Here is an 18,227-nt window from a genome sequence, read left to right as displayed (position 1 = left end):
CCAAGGTTCCAGAATAAGAGCAACATCAATTTGCTCCTTAGAAAGCCTTCGACAAAGTACAGCGGAGGCTGCCTGGCAGTGATGAAGATGTATCTGCACCACCTTAATGCTCATGGCGATCGGCCTAGTTTGGAGGTTGACCTCCCCAGTGGTTGTGGAAAACACACCACTCCCACTGGTTAGGTTAGTTCCACCCCACACTTGCTCCGCCTGGCTGAGCCACCATGCCTTGGACCTCTTTACCGTCCAATACACAGAGGTCTCTGATGTCCTCTGTCAGCATGTCCTCTTCCGAGTAGTCGCTTAACAGAGGCTCTATGCCCTCTAGTCCTGAAATAATCGAGTCGTTAGACTCAGATTCATTATCAGGTGTAGGATTAACCACACCCTCTACAACACTTACGGCTGGATTTTGATTTGGGTTACTAATTATCTTAAAGATAACAGTATCCAAACTCGTCTCTGCCCAACACCTTCCAACCTAAACGCGATTTACAACAAACATTTTAAGCATATACTTATAACCTATTAATTCAGATTCTTCTTGTTAGACGAGCTCCAAAAGAAATCAACTTGTTATTATAAAAACTTAAGATAGGATAATGAAAAGCTAGTTCTAAGGTTGTGCAGGTGTATTAAAGTATATTCTATCTTTAAACGCATCCAATTTTTCTCACTTCACAAATAGTTGCATTTTAGTAGAATTTTCAATGAAATTGAGCTTTAAGTATACATAAAAACATTGCACAACCATTTACATTAAATAATCAGCTGAAACAGCTATACATGCTGGAACATTTGATTGTTTTTCTTCCTATGTATCAACTTAATTTGTGGCAAATGTTTCCTAAATTCATTTCTTAGTCGATTATATTCAGTAGAAGGAAAGTGAGGGCGAGACGCCAAACCCGGGTTCGGGTTTGGGTTCGGGATCGAAATCCGGGATTTAAGGGGTGAAATGGGGGTAAAATCGTCAAAAAGTCAATGTATTTATGATATTTCTCGCGACGATTTGTTTTTTCGTATATCAACATATTGTGTTCAGGCCAGCTTGTTCATTTATCTCTGCTTATCGCGAGTGACACTTGAACGTATATCTTATCAAGTTTTATCGTACGTAATAAGTTGAAATGATGTAGAAATTGATAACCTAGGCGGCGCGCGTGCGCGGTTTACCCGGGGGACGCGGTTAATTTGAATTTAAGAGTTTTTTGACGTCATGGAATATGGGACGCGCTTAACGTGCGCGGATTGGGGAGCGGTTAATTTGAATTTAAAACATGGATTTGAGTGTTTTGACGTCATGGAATATTCGTTGTTAAAATGACGTAGAATGGAAATATTTTTAAACTTCATTTTAATATCATTGTAGTACTTAAATATGATTGACACTTGAATCTTTCTCACGAGTATTTCAAACGAATATCTAAAGTTTAAGTATGAGAAACGTATCGTTCTCAAGTATTGTAATTGTACACGTGATTCCGTATGAGGACCGGGTAAATTCCTATATCCGTAACGCGATACACTTCAAAATGCGTATACGTAGAATGGAATTAATATTAAACTCCATTTTAATAAATAAGATATCGAATATAAATAATTTCAGAGTATAAAAAGGGAAAACCGTATAATAGTAAGACCATATTTAGAAAGTTCACCATCTGAATTGTATTGGAAGTGACTCCGAGGAACCTTAAAATGTAAGTAGGAATACTCAGTGATAATTCTTAACTTTGTCTTAATGTATTTATTTTATAGGAATTGTTCATTTCCTGTGTCTGCTGACAAAGGGTTAATCGTTTATGCAGATGAAACCATCCACTGCGGTCTATTAGATTTAACAAAGGGTATCAAACTAACAGAAGCGGAACTGCAAGAGCTATGGACAAAGAAAGATGCCATTGAAGCTTATTTCAATAACGAAGCTGAAACTTCGTGGGTTTTCACAGGTTCTGAAACCAAACGGTTTTCGGTTCATAGATTTGCCGAACAAAAGGTTTTAGATGTTAGACAAATGTACCATGGTTATGGAGTAAACTATGGAAAACTGTTACCGACTAAAGAGGGGGTAGCTTTCGCTCAATCTTCTTGGTTGAATTTCCTCGACCAGTACGAGTCGATTCAGAAGTGTTTAAAGAAAATCAAGGAAATAAAGGAGGCGATGACTAACGTTGTAATTAAACAATTACACGAAGCTCTGAAGAAAGCGTGCAATGGCGGTCAAATTGATCATCCATCTCAACTCCAGCATGATTGTATCATGACGGATTATTCTAAACGTGTAGATTTGCATTTTTATGAAATAATTATGTCGGTAGATTGTGAAAATATTATTGAAATGTTTACTATTCGCTGTGAATTGTCGAAAGAAATTTTAAATAATATAATGTCACTAATAATATGCAATGCTAAAAACTAGTTAAAAAACTAATAAAATTGATTGCACTTATGTTCCGATTCTCATTTACCATTATGGATTTAAGCTTACAACATCCAATGAATGGGCTTGTAGCCGGGTTATTTAGTTATTTTAGACGATTTGTTATGCGAGATATCTAATAATAAAGATGTAACTAATTTATTTATTCGTGGATCTCATCACAGAAACACCTCCGTACTAATTTTAATGCAAAACCTTTATTACCCCGGAAAAGAAATAAGAACTTTAAATTTAAATGCTCATTATCTATTTATTTTTAAATCACCACGAGATAAATCAACAATTTATCATCTCGCGAGGCAGATATCTCCAACCAATAGCAAATACGTTATTGATGCGTTTCAACAAGCTACGTCACGGAAATTTGGGTATTTATTAGTTGACTTGAAACCTCACACCCCAGATCAGTATTTACTACGGACAGGTTTAATACCGGGTGAAGAATCGGCTGTCTTTATTCCAAAATGAAGTGTATTATAGAAGGGAATTTTTTTAGGGTTAATCGAGAGTGGATTATTAAAGAATTAGCTTACGTAGTATTAGAAACTGAAGAATCGGAAGTGTTTACTTTCAAATCTCCATGCCCTTTCAAAGAGCTTTCAAACGAAAATAAAAGACAATGAAGATGGATATCTCATAACATTTGTCATCTTCGATGGGATGACGGCGAACGTCCTTACAGAACGAGACGTGACATTTGCAATCAGATAGCGGAAAAAGCTACTTCATTTTTCACCAAAGGTTTAGAAAAAACTGCAGTATTATCGACACTCCTCGGTGTTCCAGTAACTAACATCGAAGATACCGGTTGTCCTAAATTATCAGAACTAGAAGACGTTGAATTAAACTGCCCTTTTCATTCCGAAACTGTTCATTGCACTTTAAGAAAGGCTAAGAAAATCTCTAAATGGATGTCTCAAAACGAGTAAAGGAAGATCCGAGATATATTAGATCGGCTAACTCAGGAGAGCTTTCTATTCGAGGACAAGTGATTGGAGGATCTAATATAATCGATCTTTTGTATGACGCTGTGAGAAAAACGCCTGGAACAGCGATTGATCCTATAGGAGTTACAGAGTTTTACGAGGGCATTCATAAGCCGAATATTTCAAAACGTTTAATTAAAAATCCTGTAAGATTGACACTGTTAAAAACATTCGCTGTATTTCATACACCACCAAGTAGTTCAATGTTATCATCATCTTCACCTAGTCCTCTAAGATCTTGGATACATACTAAATAAAATATATTAACCTGATAATTTTGTTCTTATTTCATAGTATAAGCCTACAATGGAAGGTTGTACAGAAACGGTCTCTTTAGGACTTTTAGCCTATTTATCACAATCATTTTCAAAATCACCGAAAATTATCACAGCTGTATTAATTATCATAGTTATTATAATATTAGAATTATTTAATTTCCTTTTTTGGCGTTACATGCCATTACATCAAAATATTACCCAATATGGAGAAAGAACTTGAGCAGATCTATACTAACCCCGCAGACCCAGGGTCATTCGCTGGAGTTCGAGCGCTCTATAATTCAGCTCGACATAAAGGTTTAAAGGTTTCATTGGAAAAAGTAAAACAATTTCTAATAAAGCAGGATACATATACGCTGCATAAACCTGCTAGAAGACGATTCAAACGAAATCGAACTATTGTTTATGGAATTGACGAACAGTGGCAAGCGAACTTGGCAGATTTTCAGAAGCTGTCTAAATATAATTCAGGATCTCGCTACGTATTATGTATTATCGACATATTTAGCAAATACGCTATGGCTGTAGCGGTTAAAAATAAGAAAGGTGTAACAATTTTAGAAGCGTAACGTAACGTTTTTGAAAAAGGCCGTCAACCGAAAAGAATTCGAAGTGATCATGGAAACGAATTTGTCTGTCAAGAAGTGCAGAGTGAATTAGAAAGAAGGAACATTAAATTTTTCGCTACCCGATCGGAAATGAAAGCGTCCATTATTGAAAGATTCATTAGAAGTTTTAAATCTCGTTTATATCGCTATTTCACGCAGAATAACACCTTTAAATATATCGGCATTTTAGATGATATTATACACGCTTATAACAATAGTTATCACAGATCAATTAAATGTAAGCCTGTGGAAGTTACTCTAGATAACTCTGCTAAAATATGGAAAAATCTCTACGGTTCGGTAAATTTTTCTCCTCCGTTAACATACGCGTTTGAAATTGGAGATATTTGTAGAATAAGTAGAAATTTATCAACTTTCGATAAGAATTTTACTACAGAATTGTTTAAAATAGCTGAGAGACTACCACGTGACCCACCTGTATATAAGCTGATGGATTTAAATTCTAACCCCATTTTAGGAGTATTCTATCGAGAAGAGGTTCAGATTGTTGGTCGAGATTTAAAAGACTGTTACTTCATAATCGAAAAAGTAATAAAAAAGAGGAAAAAATCGGACGGCCGCGTAGAACTGTATTTAAAGTGGCAAGATTACGACACTACATTTAATTCTTGGATACAAGAAGTGGATTTAAAATGAGTTTTTACGTAACGCTACCTTCAGATTCCTCGTCATTATATTACCAAGATAATAGCGTTGGTAAATTTCGAACGTATTTAGCTGAACCGTTAAGATTTGAGGAACAGTACGAAGTTGGGTTAGCGGAAATAAGCTATCCTCGGACATGGCATAACGTTCGATAACCTAATCTATTGGTTATTAAAGACCCTCTCGAATAGGATAAAATGACTGATAACCCTGTAGTTAAAGACCCTCTCGAATATGATAAAATAATTGAAGTTCCCGCGGGTTTTTATAAAACTCCGGAAGAACTATTACATGTTATGAACGTCCACAACCAAGAAGAACAAGTTACATTCGCTTATTTAAATTATTCTAATCGAATTAAAGTTAAATTGCAACCGAAAAACAGAGCTGTAATTGGTCCCGATCTATCGATTTTACTAGGTTTTAAGGATAGAAGAGATAATGATTTCACCATTTTAAATTCAATGATAACCCCCTACCCAGTTGATATGAACGCTGGGCTACATTCCTTATTCGTTTATTCAGATCTGGTTGAAAATAGCGTTGTTGGGGATAGTTTAGCACCTCTATTAAGAATCATAAGCGTCGAAGAGAAAGCCGAGTCTAATGGGAAAACAGCTACAAAAATATTTTCACAACCTCATTACCTACCAGTCGTGTGTAATAATATTAAGACTATAGATATTAATATAACAGATGATTTAGGTGAACCAATATAGTTTCATAGTGGAAAAGCTCACGTTGTATTACATTTTAAACCCCGTAAAATGTGGACTTCACTATAAACCTTTAATCATTCAGGACACACCCTCATTCTAGCTTAAGAGAGCGAACAGTTAACATCATGAGGTCTGAATATTCGCCTTCAAGAACTGATTATGAAAGTTACTATTTAAACCAGGGTGGTTTCGGTGGAATACCTGTATATAGAGGTTTAGCTGTGCAAAGAGGACATGGACTAGGAAATATATTATCTTCAGAGTTTAGATTCGCGGTACCTTTACTGAAGAAAGGTGCTTCTTACTTGGGGAAAAAACTTTTAAGTACCGGAGCGAAAGTAGCGACCGATGTTGTTAGCGGAGTCCCAATTAAAACAGCGCTTAAATCGCATTCTATTAACGCTGGAAGGGAAACTTTAGCTTCAGCAGCTGATGAAGCCATGAGACTAACATCTTCAGCTACGGATCATATTAAAAGAATGACGGGTTCCGGAAATAAAAGGAAACGAACTCAGTCGAAAAGCGCCATTTCAACAGCAGGCAGGATAGCGAAAGGACGGTTCCCTAATCATTCCGATATATTCTCATAATGTCCCTTTTACACCCGCACACAGTTGAGTGTATAAATTCCGAGCTAGATTTGTTTCAAGTACCTATGACACAATCTTCGATTATTGGTGGAGAATGGGTTGAGTATAATCCAATATCAAATATAGTTGATAACGCATCAATTACATTTTCTATCAACGGTAACTCTGAAACGTATATAGACCTTTCACAAACTTTGTTGCACGTTCGAGTTAAGGTAACTAAAGATAATGGTCAACTACCGCAACCCGCGGTTCCAGGTGTTGCGGGTGGGGCCGCCGGAACTCCAGCCGACAATATCGCCCCCGATAATTGGTTTCTTCATTCGCTTTTTAGCGACGTCCACGTATTTCTTAATGAAAGATTAGTAACACCTTCCAGTCAAAATTACGCTTATAAAAGTATGATACAAACTTTATTAACGTTCGGAGATTCTGCGAAAAAAAGTTATTTAACGAGTTCACTTTTCTATCGGGATACGCCTGGGAAGTTCTATTCATTTTTCGATAACGATGGTTTCTCTAAACGAGCGAGTTTAGCGCAAAAAGGGGCGATTGACTTGTTAGGCGTAGTCCATACTGATTTATGTCAACAACCACGCTTTTTATTAAATATGGTTGATTTGAAATTTAAATTCGATAAAAATAGAGCAGCTTTTTGCGTTCACTCCGACGTAAAATGTAAAGTGGAGATTTTATCAGCTTCCCTTTATCTGAGGAAAGTTAAAGTGATACCGGAACTATCGCTCGCTCAAGCCAAGGCGCTACAATATGGAACCGCTAAATATCCTGTAACTCGTTCGGAGTGCACCTCATTTTCTATACCCGCTGGTCTTATGGCTAGTGTGCAAGATCATTTATTTACCGGACAAGCACCCAAGAAAGTTGTTATCGGGTTTGTGGAACAAAAAGCGTTTCTAGGAGATTTGAAAAAATCACCGTACAACTTTCAACATTTCGATTTATCAAGCATTGGATTGTACATTGACGGTAGCAGCATCCCTCATAAGGCGTTATCTCTAAACTTTGAGGAGAATCAATATATTCAAGCATATTGTAATCTTTTCATTCAAACTAATCAGTGGAACGTAGATGAAGGGAATCAGATAAGTCGGGAAGATTACCCTAACGGAAATAGTTTATTCGCGTACAATTTAACCTCGGATCTTAATAACAACGCTAATCACTTGCATCTTGTAAAAAACAGTAACCTGATATTATAATTAAAATTTGCAAAACCGTTACCGGAGACGATTTCCATTCTAATTTACGCTGAGTTTCAAAATTTGATTGAAATTGATAAAAATCGAACCGTGATTTTCGATTACAGTAATTAATGGATTCGCTACAGGTAACTAAAATTCTTGAAAAATATTTAAGTACTAAAAGTATATTTCGAGGCGTGTTCGCGGCTGACAAGCTACCTAAATATGTAAAAATATTCCCTTCTCAATTTATTGTAAATACCGATACGAGTGTTGGACCTGGAGAACACTGGGTTCTAATATATTTTTCTAAACATAAAAATAGTGAATTCATGGATTCCTTTGGAAACCCGCCAGATTATTTTAAATTTAATGACTTTATTGAACGAAACAGTAAAACTGTTACTTTTAATTCTAATCAATTACAGAGTAATTCTAGTAATACGTGTGGAGCATTCTGTATCTATTTTGCTATAAACAGTTGTAAAGGAATAGAAATGTATAACATTGTGTCTAGGTTTAAGAAAGATAAAAATGTAAACGATAAAATGATTAAAGAGTTTATGTGCAAAAGGTATTCAATAAAATAATTTTTACAATTTATAGCAATAGTAGTTTTTTAAATATACATAAATACAAGCATTCATTATCATTTTTCAATATCTTTATGACCGTGCGCTAATGTACGAACCCCGCAGGGTAGAAAATATCTCTTATCATCATTTGGTGATAAAAAAGTTTTCTAGTATTTAAAGTAAATAGCTCATGCTTGAAACTAGCTATACGAATCATCTCGGCTGACATGGTTTCTTGATTAAAAAGACAACGTTCATAGTCTTCGTGGCGGATGACGTTTCTAATAACGTTCATGGCAACACCCTTACAAACCTTTTTATGGTTTAAAATTGACTCTAAAGATTTCTCCAATCGCAACTCCTTTTCTATCTCTTCAGCGGTCTTAGATTCCCCGTACAATTTAATAGAATAAAGCTTTGGACGAAGTCCTACAAAGCTTTGAAATAACTGGGAATTTGTCTCGTCTTTAAAATAGCCGAGAGCTTTTTTATTGTGATTAGATTGAAGGAAATGCGAAGGCGGATAATCAGAGAAGTCAAAGCGGTTTTTATGAACTTCAAAGTCTTTATAAACATCATCCGTCTTAATGTTGTACGTTAAACTGTCTGTAAATATTTTATATATTAGTACTATTTAAATAAATTCATATTAAATTAAATTACCAGTGTCTGTAAATAATAGTGATGTTTTGTTCCCGTACGTATTTTTTATGAATCCATAATGGAACCGATACATGAGCTCCTTGGATAAATCTAGAATAGTGAATCCGGTAAATATAGGTCGGTTAAGAACAATTTTAGCTCTCTTCTTATGAGCGCCGGCTAACTCTTCATTAAAGATGGTAAAGTGTTCAAACTGCGGGGAACTTGTAACTTTTAACATTCTTTCTGGTTTATGAATCAACTCGAAATTTATATGCTTCCGTAAATTTTCCATTGTTTTTCTAAACAATTAAATGAAGTAAGGGAAAAAAACAGTAATAAATTATTTAAATTGATTTACCCGAAAACAGAGTTAACCATAAGTTTCCAGAAATTCTTTTCAAATGAGCTCTTGGATAAGTTCCTCTGTTCAGTGTGGAATGTAACATATTTTTCTAACCATTTTCCTTGAGTGAAGGTTAGAGCTCGATGAACCTTGGTTATTTTCAAACCTAATTCTACATAATATTTTAAATTGCGGTAATGTACTATGTATTTCTCTTTATTATTTAAATTAGGAAGAAGTTTTGGTAGACTTTGATTCTCCTTAATATTTAATTTTCCTAAGAGATCTTTGGAGTATGGAGATAGCATATCATGTGTAATAACTTTAGATTCCGCCGCTACTGGGAGATCGTTATGTAAGTCATGCAACTCTGGAGGATATTCAAGATCCACCTGCAAAGGGAACAATTCTTTAAAAATATAATTCAATAATTATAACACTTGTTATTTACCTCTAAAATGTATCCGTTTTCAACGTTATTGGGAATACTCAGAATATTTTCACAGAGTGTTTGCAAATCATCCTCCTGAACCCACTGGAAGTCGCCTAGCGGTAGTGGTTCACACATAACAGCACCGTACAAATTATTCGCATCTTCAATTAAGTTAAATTAAGTTAATTAATATAATTAAAATTAAAATAATTAAAAAAAAAAATATATTTAAAAAAAAATGTAAATTACCTAAATAGCATATATAACTGCTCTCTTTAGACGAATCATATGTGTCGGGCATATATTTGTTATTCGCTTCAGAATAGCGAGTTGAGATCATTGAAACACCGCCTCGAATTCCTAAAAATTCAATGTAAATACAATAATATTTAAAATATCAAAAAGCGTTACCCTTTTCAATAAATAAGTGTTGATCTATATCAAGTATGAGATCGAGGCGAACATCAGTCATCTTCAAAGCTGCTTGCCAGGCTAAACCTGGTGCGGTGTAAGCGTGATCGGGATCTAATTTATAATGAGTTATAAATAATGTTCTAAAATTTTCAAAAACGTCGGCTAAGAGCAACGCATCGCTTTTCACATAGAGGTCGGTGTATTCCACTACGAAAACCGAGGTTAAGAGATTTGAAATATTTATACTATAGTAATTTTACCTAATGTTTGAATATTAAACGCTGTCCAAACATTTTAGGCGTGTAAATAATCAGATTCTAAAATATTTTGATTTTTCAATGAACTGAAAAACGCTTCTCTAGGTGGCAGCATACTCGTACGGGTAGACTCCCTTCCGCAAAAGCAGTTGAACTTTATCACTTTCAAAATATTTCTTAACAATCTGAAATTTACTGGCTCCTTCCAAAACGAGATTAGATAGCATCGAGGCTATCGCTTAGAAATCGATAAGAGTCTAAAAACCTAAATCTCCCTAAAAATAATAATAAAATTACTGTTAAGGTTAAATTCATAATTAAATATATTTAACCTAGTTTGAGTGAAATATAATTTTCGCTAGTGGAAGGAATACAGTCAAGTGTCTGTTCCTTAAAATGACCAATCTCCTGACATAAGATGTAAATCGTATCTATGAAGATTTATTATTATTAGGTTTATTTCCTGGTTAATTAACTTAATAAAATCACCTGCTAAGGTTATGAAGGAAAACAGGGATAAATTCTGGAACTTTCTTTTGAAGATTACAGAGGTTATGCGCTGGCCCCCTATATTTACCGCTGAAATGACAATGATCTCGAACAGCGGGCATATTTCCCTGATTTAGCTGCTTCTGACAAAAGTAGCAAGGCGTAGCAGCTTGAAACTGTTCCTCCTCCTCCGGGGTTATAATCATTGGTACATTGGTCTCAATGAGTTCCATCAACTCCGTCTCTAATTCCAGAATAGACTCCAGAAATCTTCGAGTTGTATCTTGACCTCGATAGCAATCGGTTCGAACAGGTACACCTATAAGTATTCTCTTATAATATATCTAAAAGGGAATTTTGACAAATAACTTACCGTTAGGTCCAACAAGCACCCACGAATACGCGCAGCTGATGTGCATGTTTACTTTGCTGGTATTTAAATCGGGATCTAGATCACATCCTTGAACTCTCGGTAGGATTGCTTCAAAATCGGCGTAAAATACATACTGCACCTAATAATTTCATTTCATTAAGAGTTAAATTAAATAATTTTTATTTTTACTTTTTCCGTCCACTCATATTTATCAAAATAAAGCGTCTTCTTCTTGGTAGGGAAAACTGTTTTTTGGACGCCGTGGGTGGCGCATTCTTCGATATGCGCATCACGTCGCTGTTCAGCGTTGTTTCCGCTGAATCGGTGAAGACACATTCTAATGCAGAAAATAATTAGTTGATTGCAAACTAATATATTGGAAACTAAATTACCTGCAATAATAACTTGTACTGTGTTTTGTTAGATGCTGTAACAGTTTTCCTAGGTCCCGTATAAGACAGTAATGTCTATTTCCATCGTCAATATCCTTAGTTTCATCGGTGATGTATAGCAAATCAACCTCCCTTTCCTTACCACACTTGTTAGCGCTTACGTAAAGGGGGAATATATCTCCCGAGAAGCCAAACACAGATATTGATAAATTATTCATTAATTCAAATTTTTTAAGTTCCGTAGCGTTTAATTTGAAAGGAAAAGATATATCACTGGTATCAAGTTCGTTTTCATAAGGTGTATATTTGGAAACCCTGTTAGCGTGATGAAGCATAGAAACTGGGTGAAGTTTAGCGAGAATTGACCAGAGAAAACATTTCTCGTCATTTTCGTTTCTAATATTAAGAATCGCGTGACGTCGAGATAGTTTTTTCAGGTAGTTCCATATACGATGACCCTCGCAACGGTTGGTAAGATGCTACATTTAATTCTACATACAGAACACGGTCAATTACCCAACCCGATCCTATCAAAAATATAATGTTTTAGTTCAAAATATAACTTTTATATTTAGTACATACCTTTCGCTTCAAAGTTTTCCGCTGCTGACTGTATTGTTTCAAGACATTCATTCAGCTGGCTTTCAATGACATCGGGCGTTAATGTTGTTTGCATAGTGCTCCGGAAATAGGGTCGTACTTCCGCTCTTTGTTCCGCACCCCCTAAAGGTCTCATATAAACAGATCTTACGAGTAGGAACCATTTAATTCCACGTTTACTGGTGAGTCTTTCCATTAGAAATTTACTGAAAGCGGCTCGGTAACGTCCAATAAACATCCCCGCATCAATATCATAGTCTTCAGCATTGTAAGGGATAGATGCTAACGTATCATTCAAGGCCTGGACCATACTTGGAGATGCTGGTGGTGTTTCATCAAGTATTGATGAGGCGGGAACAGGTGATGGCGTTGGGTTGTTGGGTAAATCCGCTGTAGATGGTTGTGAATGGGTAGATTCCAGTTAAATGTCTTGAAGCAGACTAGGTGAAGGTGGACGGTATGGCGATGGTGGACGGAAAGATGCTAGCGAACGTTGCATTGGTGACGGTGTGCGAGACAGGTCCATGGGTTCGGAAGGGCCGGGTGCGTTCAAGTCATGAGTTCGTTGATGGCTCTTGAAATGTTCCAATCTAGCAACATTCTTACCACATACTTCACAGACAAACGTATGTCTATCACCGTGTACTTCTCTAACATGCCGATTTAAGGAGGACTTGGTAGCGAAACTTTTCGCGCACGTAGAGCAAATATGTTGGGCTTTAGGCATCTTGAATATAGCTACCGCAGTTAACCGTGGAATGACCTCCTACAACGCTATACAACCTCTTTTATAGTATATTCAAGTATCATTTGAGAACAATACGTTTCTCATACTTAAAATATTCGTTTGAAATACTCGTGAGATAGGTTCAAGTGTCAAGCATATTTAAGTACTACTTACGCGTTAATGCTATTAAAATGAAGTTTAAAAATATTTCCATTCTACTTAAACAACAAATATTCCATGACGTCAAAACACTCTTAAATTCAAATTAACCGCGCCTCCCGGGGAATCTGCGCACGCGCCGCCTAGGTTATCAATTTTTACATCATTTCAACTTATTCCGTACGATAAAACGCGATAAGATATACGTTCAAGTGTCTTTCGCGATAAGCGGATATAAATAAACAAGTTGGCCTGGACACAATATGTTGATATACGGGAAAACGAATCGTCGCGAGAAATACCCTAAATACATCGACTTTTCGACGATTTTACCCCCATTTCATCCCTTAAATCCCGGATTTCGATCCCGAACCCAAACCCGAACCCGGGTTTGGCGTCTCGCCCTCACTTTCCTTCTACTATATTCTGTTATAGCTTTCCAGTCGGCGTATATTTTGGAAGGGTCCAAATCAAGTAAATGAAGACCATCTAACGATGTAACTCTAGAAAGGGTAACGTAAGCCATTCCACTTTGGAAAACACTTGCTCCTATGTTTATCATAGCACAATCTACGCTCATACTTTGACTCTTATGTATAGTAACACCATACGCTAAAATCACAGGAAATTGAAATCTCTGCACAAAAACGTTTGTGACCATTTCAAACTTCACCTTAACTCTTTCAATTTTCTCTTGATCAGCATCTGGGTTCTCTATAAAGCTTTTCACCGTACACGACCTTTCTCTATATTTAGATTTCTGCTTAACATTATTCGAGCATCAATACAAAGCAAAAGTGTAAACTCCAAACCAGATGTAGCAGAAACATTTTTCTCCAATTTCTTTAACTGATCTTTAACGTGTTTTGACATTTCTTGGTGTCCATGGACTTCATCAACTCTCAATATTTCCAAAATAGGATTGTTGCATTTTGTAGCATATATGTTGTTAATAGCTTCGCACAATTTATTGGTTGGTAACAAACAAACCAGTCTTTTTCCTTCTTGGCTATAACTTATCATAATAGTTAGCAATATTTTCCACATTACTTGCTTTGGAAATTAAACGTGTGTTCAACACTTTGACATCTGGTTCTGTAACTTCACCTACGCGTATTCTAGCAAGAATTTCTCCAGAAATAGGGTCACTTTTTTGCCGCTTGTTAATTGTCAATTTATCAAACTTAAAATATTGTTTGAATAAATTAAATTCGCCAACTGAGCAAATACGTTTTCTCGCCTCTTGGTTACTTACCGTAGAAAAAACTGGGTCACCCTTGACAGGCTGTAATTGTAACAAATCCCCTAAAGCTAAGATTGAAATACCACCAAATAGTTTATCTTCACCCGTTATGGAATTAATTTTCCAACAAAGATCTTCGTGGTCGTCTTTGGGCGTTAGGTTTAAAAGCTCTTTCGCATAGAGAAATTGGAAGCTTCGAAGCAGCCGATCGTTTAACGTACCAAAATTTGTATGGGAAATCTGATTCGTTTGTATATATCAATACTGCCACTAAAGACCATCGCAAACGCTTGCTAAAGCGACACCAAGATTTGCAAATTCTTAAAGAGAAAGATCCCGAAAGCACAGATATATTTATGAAACCACTGGATGATGATATTTATCCTAATCATCCGGATAGTCGTGAAGACACATGTTTGTTTGACTAGTCGAGGTTCTACTATCGTGTTCCAATAAAGCCTACCACAAAAGACCGGCAGATGTACTTTAATTGAAAAACAATAAATTTTACCATAGTATGTTAATGCTATTCTTACCTTGGAGGGAAGAAACTTCTTTATTAAGTTATTATAAATCTTTTAAAGACTCTTTTGAAGCTCATTTGCCAAAGTTGAAAGACATGATGAAGTATCATGAAAAGTTAAGTGCTTTACTAGAAGCTGAAAAATCTTTCGAAGAAGCGTTAGCTAAAAATACACCACATGTTGCTGAAAATAATTTCATGGAAGATGCTGCCGATAACCCTATAGAAGGACGAGAACTGATAGAAGCCGAAAATGCAATGGAAGAAATTAAAGCAGCTCTTAATGAAAATTTGATATTAACTCCCGAAAGTCTAGTCAGTGAGCTTATAGCTTTGCAAGAAGATCTACAATTACACTTCTGCGGTGCAAATCCTTCTGATGAAGGCTTATATATGTTTTTAATAAAAACTCTGAGAAAAGTTCTTTGCAGTCATTTTAAAAACAATTTAGCTGTAGCTTTAACAGCACCTAACGGGTTGGCTGCGTGTAATATAGGAGGTGTAACTCTGCACCGATTATTTATGTTACCCTGCAACCAGGGAAAATAGCGAAATATCATAAGTTGGGTTCTGAAAGTTTGCAAGTAATGCGAAACACATTCAGCCTTGTGAAATTGTTAATAATCGATGAAATATCAATGGTCTCTTCGGCTTTTTTGAGCTACATTAATTTGATACTATGTGAAATCGCCGTTCAGAAGGTTGTCCCTGTAACAAAACGCCATTTTGTTCTAATATGAACAAAAAATATTCGTTCGAGAAAGAACGATGGTTGATGTTTCAATATTGGACTTAGATGTTCTATATTGAACAAACCTTCTTTGTTCAAATTAGAACGGTTTGTCGTTCGCGGTGAAACGCTTTGTCGTTCGCCGTGGATCATTTTCTCGTTCAGCTTGGAATGCTTTGTCGTTATCCAATACAAAGAGTAATTAAAGTAATTGCTTTCTAAAATTATAACTCATGTCTCCTGCCGGCGGTTCATAGTGTTACATTAATAAAAGTAGCCTAACCTAACCCATTGCCCACCGAAAAGGAAAACCAGGCCTGAAACTAGATTATTTGAATTTAGTTCCAACCTCAACTACAACAATCTGATTGAGCTTAAAACATCTACCACGAACGTTATATGAGTAACAAATAAATAAACGTTTTCGTAGCGCAAAAGATATTACATTATTTTCTCAGCCTATAGGCCGAGAACTGGTAACAAACGATTTTAGAATTTATTTCTATGCTGAAAACGTCAAACCAAATTGCAGTATATAACGAAATATTTTCTTTAAATTTGGATTCTGGAACTTGGGCAATTGCATTTCCCAACGAATTTCGTCTACCTTTCCAATCAAATAAAAAATATAATTAAGAAAAACGGTGCGTGTTCTATAAATTCGGACCTTTGACAACCTTTTTTCATTTTCCGCTTCGTTAGGACACGGAGGTTATTTATATCGTTATGAGTGTGAAGGTTCTTTTCAATAGGTGGGGTAGTTTCTGAGAAACAGCGTTAAATACATAACGCCATTTGAGTCGCTAGTGAAAGAGCTACGCTTCAACAATAAAATTGAATCTTCGGTAAATTTCCTAACACACGGTACAACTGCCAAAACAACTTCATTACAACATGTTTTAACTCACCCTGTAAATAAATTACGAAGCTTATTTTATTCATCCTATACATTAACTACGAATAATAGTTTAATCAACCAGTACACTAACTTAAAACAACACAACAATGTACGAAAAGAATACCTATAAAAAGCGCACTCTAAACCACTCATTTATTACTTTATGGATGTAATGCTTATTTGTTACTTTTGGCCATACGACGTTTGACGAAAAATAGTGTCACACGTATTTGTTACTTTCGGTCATACGTTGAAAGTGTCACCCTTATATGTTAGTACATGTACATGAATACAATACAAAGAAATCCATATAGGATTGTGTGTAAAACCTGTTCTAAGGGGAACGAATCTATTCTATTGTGTAGTTTACAAGCCTTCCTCCCGAAGGCGAAAGAGCATTCGTTCTTATTTGAACGAAATAAAATATCTTGAACACACCGTTCTGTTACATACCTTTCAATTCAAATTTGAACAGACTGTTCTAAGTTGAACATCTTCAGAACGACTTTTTTTTTACAGTATAAATTTTCTTTATCTGATTTTTCTTTCTTAGTAATATAAGAATTGATATAACGTGCAATGTCCATCTTTTCATCAGCTACAATTAAACTGAATGTCCATATTGCCTTTGAAAGCCAAAAGTAACACATGATTGTAGTCATTAATTTGCATTTCGTCCTATGTAATGAATAAAGCTTTTTCGAAGATTTTCCAGAGACATGGTGTCTTACAGTAGAATCAAATTTATTCGCCTTAGCTACACTTGTAATTTCTCTTAGAAATTTTAAACGGCAACGTGTAATAAAGGTATCTCCAAATATCGTTTTCCTCAAACAAGTTGGATTACACTTGTGCCATTGGTAATTCGATACTAAATCGTACAAAGTTGGATTTTTATTCTGGTCAGGCAACGCACACGTGATATATTTTTTGCATAGAGATTAAAACATCGTCATCTGACGACTTGCCAATTTCCGGTGCATCTTTTATCCACAAAATAAAATGGATATGAGGTGCAACACGGCTCTGATATTCCACTCTCCAAAAAAAATGAGCCACTTCTCCCAAAATCGGATTTTTTTTTATCCATAATAAGATTTTGCCAGACAGCTTTAAATAGGTTATGAAAATGTCTTGTAACGGCCACCAGATCATTATTGCACCATTCACCAACCCTAATTCTTGAAGCTAATTCAGGTTAAAATGATTTTAAAGGGATCAAGCAATTCTTGCCAATCAGATTCTGCCGGGTTAAGAGTAATAAACCACGTAGGGGGGCCATAATAAAAACACATTGATTTAACTTAACCACAACGCTCATACCAATATTCTTGGGTTCCCAGCACATTTTGCATGTACGCTGACAAATTAGCTTCTAATTTCTTGTCATTACTTTCCATTTGATTAACCAACTTATCTACGGAAAGATTCTTTTTCCCACTCATACGTAACATATGGTCAATGCTGCTGGACAGACCTTAGATGCAGTAGGAACATGTTGTCAGAATTTATAGCCCGGTGTACCGGTAAATCAAAGAACCACACCACCGAAGGCCTATCATCAGAATGCCCTACGCCAACGTCCACAAGCCCGGACAGGTGACAAAACCAGCATGGGTAGCAGAACCCTACTACTGATGGTTGCACCCTAGTAGTTAGGTGCCGTCTTCCTGGATACGCGTGGGGGGCGCACCGTGCTTTCCCCCACGCGCCCACAGCTGCGTGACGGGGGGGAATGAAGCGGGGAATCACGATTCCGTCCCCCCCTCGGGCGCGTGTCACGCGCGCGTGACCTGAATAATTAATGAGATTAACAGGTGTTAATTGACTTGTCAATCAAGTTGACTAGAGTGCAGGTGTTCAAGGTCATTTAAAAAAGGGGTGAATATTAATGAGCGTGGTTTACCGTTATGTGTCATTGACCTGTTATATGG

At 36.1% G+C, this 18,227-nt stretch overlaps 2 protein-coding genes across 5 annotated transcripts in view; both read right to left on the bottom strand.

The window, feature by feature from the left end:
- The window catches only part of LOC149951346 (uncharacterized), a 468,892-nt gene that overhangs the window by 86,506 nt on the left and 364,159 nt on the right, over positions 1–18,227 (bottom strand). The gene's annotated exons all lie outside the window — the stretch shown is intronic.
- On the bottom strand, positions 8,497–9,960 carry LOC149951354 (uncharacterized). Its single transcript, XM_090169548.1, has 5 exons — positions 9,900–9,960; positions 9,738–9,848; positions 9,507–9,649; positions 9,306–9,447; positions 8,497–8,504 (listed from the first exon to the last, which is right to left on the bottom strand). Exons 1-5 carry the CDS (start codon positions 9,958–9,960, stop codon positions 8,497–8,499), a joined length of 465 nt encoding a protein of 154 aa, XP_090025674.1.

This window comes from Leiobunum rupestre, chromosome 3 (genome assembly GCF_980474605.1).
Source record: "Leiobunum rupestre chromosome 3, qqLeiRupe1.1.hap1, whole genome shotgun sequence".
NCBI classification, from domain to species: Eukaryota; Metazoa; Arthropoda; class Arachnida; order Opiliones; family Sclerosomatidae; genus Leiobunum; species Leiobunum rupestre.
The sequence above is the reverse complement of the archived record's forward strand: the minus strand, read 5'-3'. Positions and strand labels throughout refer to the sequence as shown.

Coding starts and splice junctions, on each gene's coding strand:
- LOC149951354 (XM_090169548.1), bottom strand. CDS start 9,960: ATGACTGATGTTCGCCTCGATCTCATACTTGATATAGATCAACACTTA. Junction 9,849..9,899: donor ACACTTATTTATTGAAAAGG/GTAACGCTTTTT, acceptor TTGAATTTTTAG/GAATTCGAGGCGGTGTTTCA. Junction 9,448..9,506: donor AAAACGGATACATTTTAGAG/GTAAATAACAAG, acceptor TTCCCTTTGCAG/GTGGATCTTGAATATCCTCC.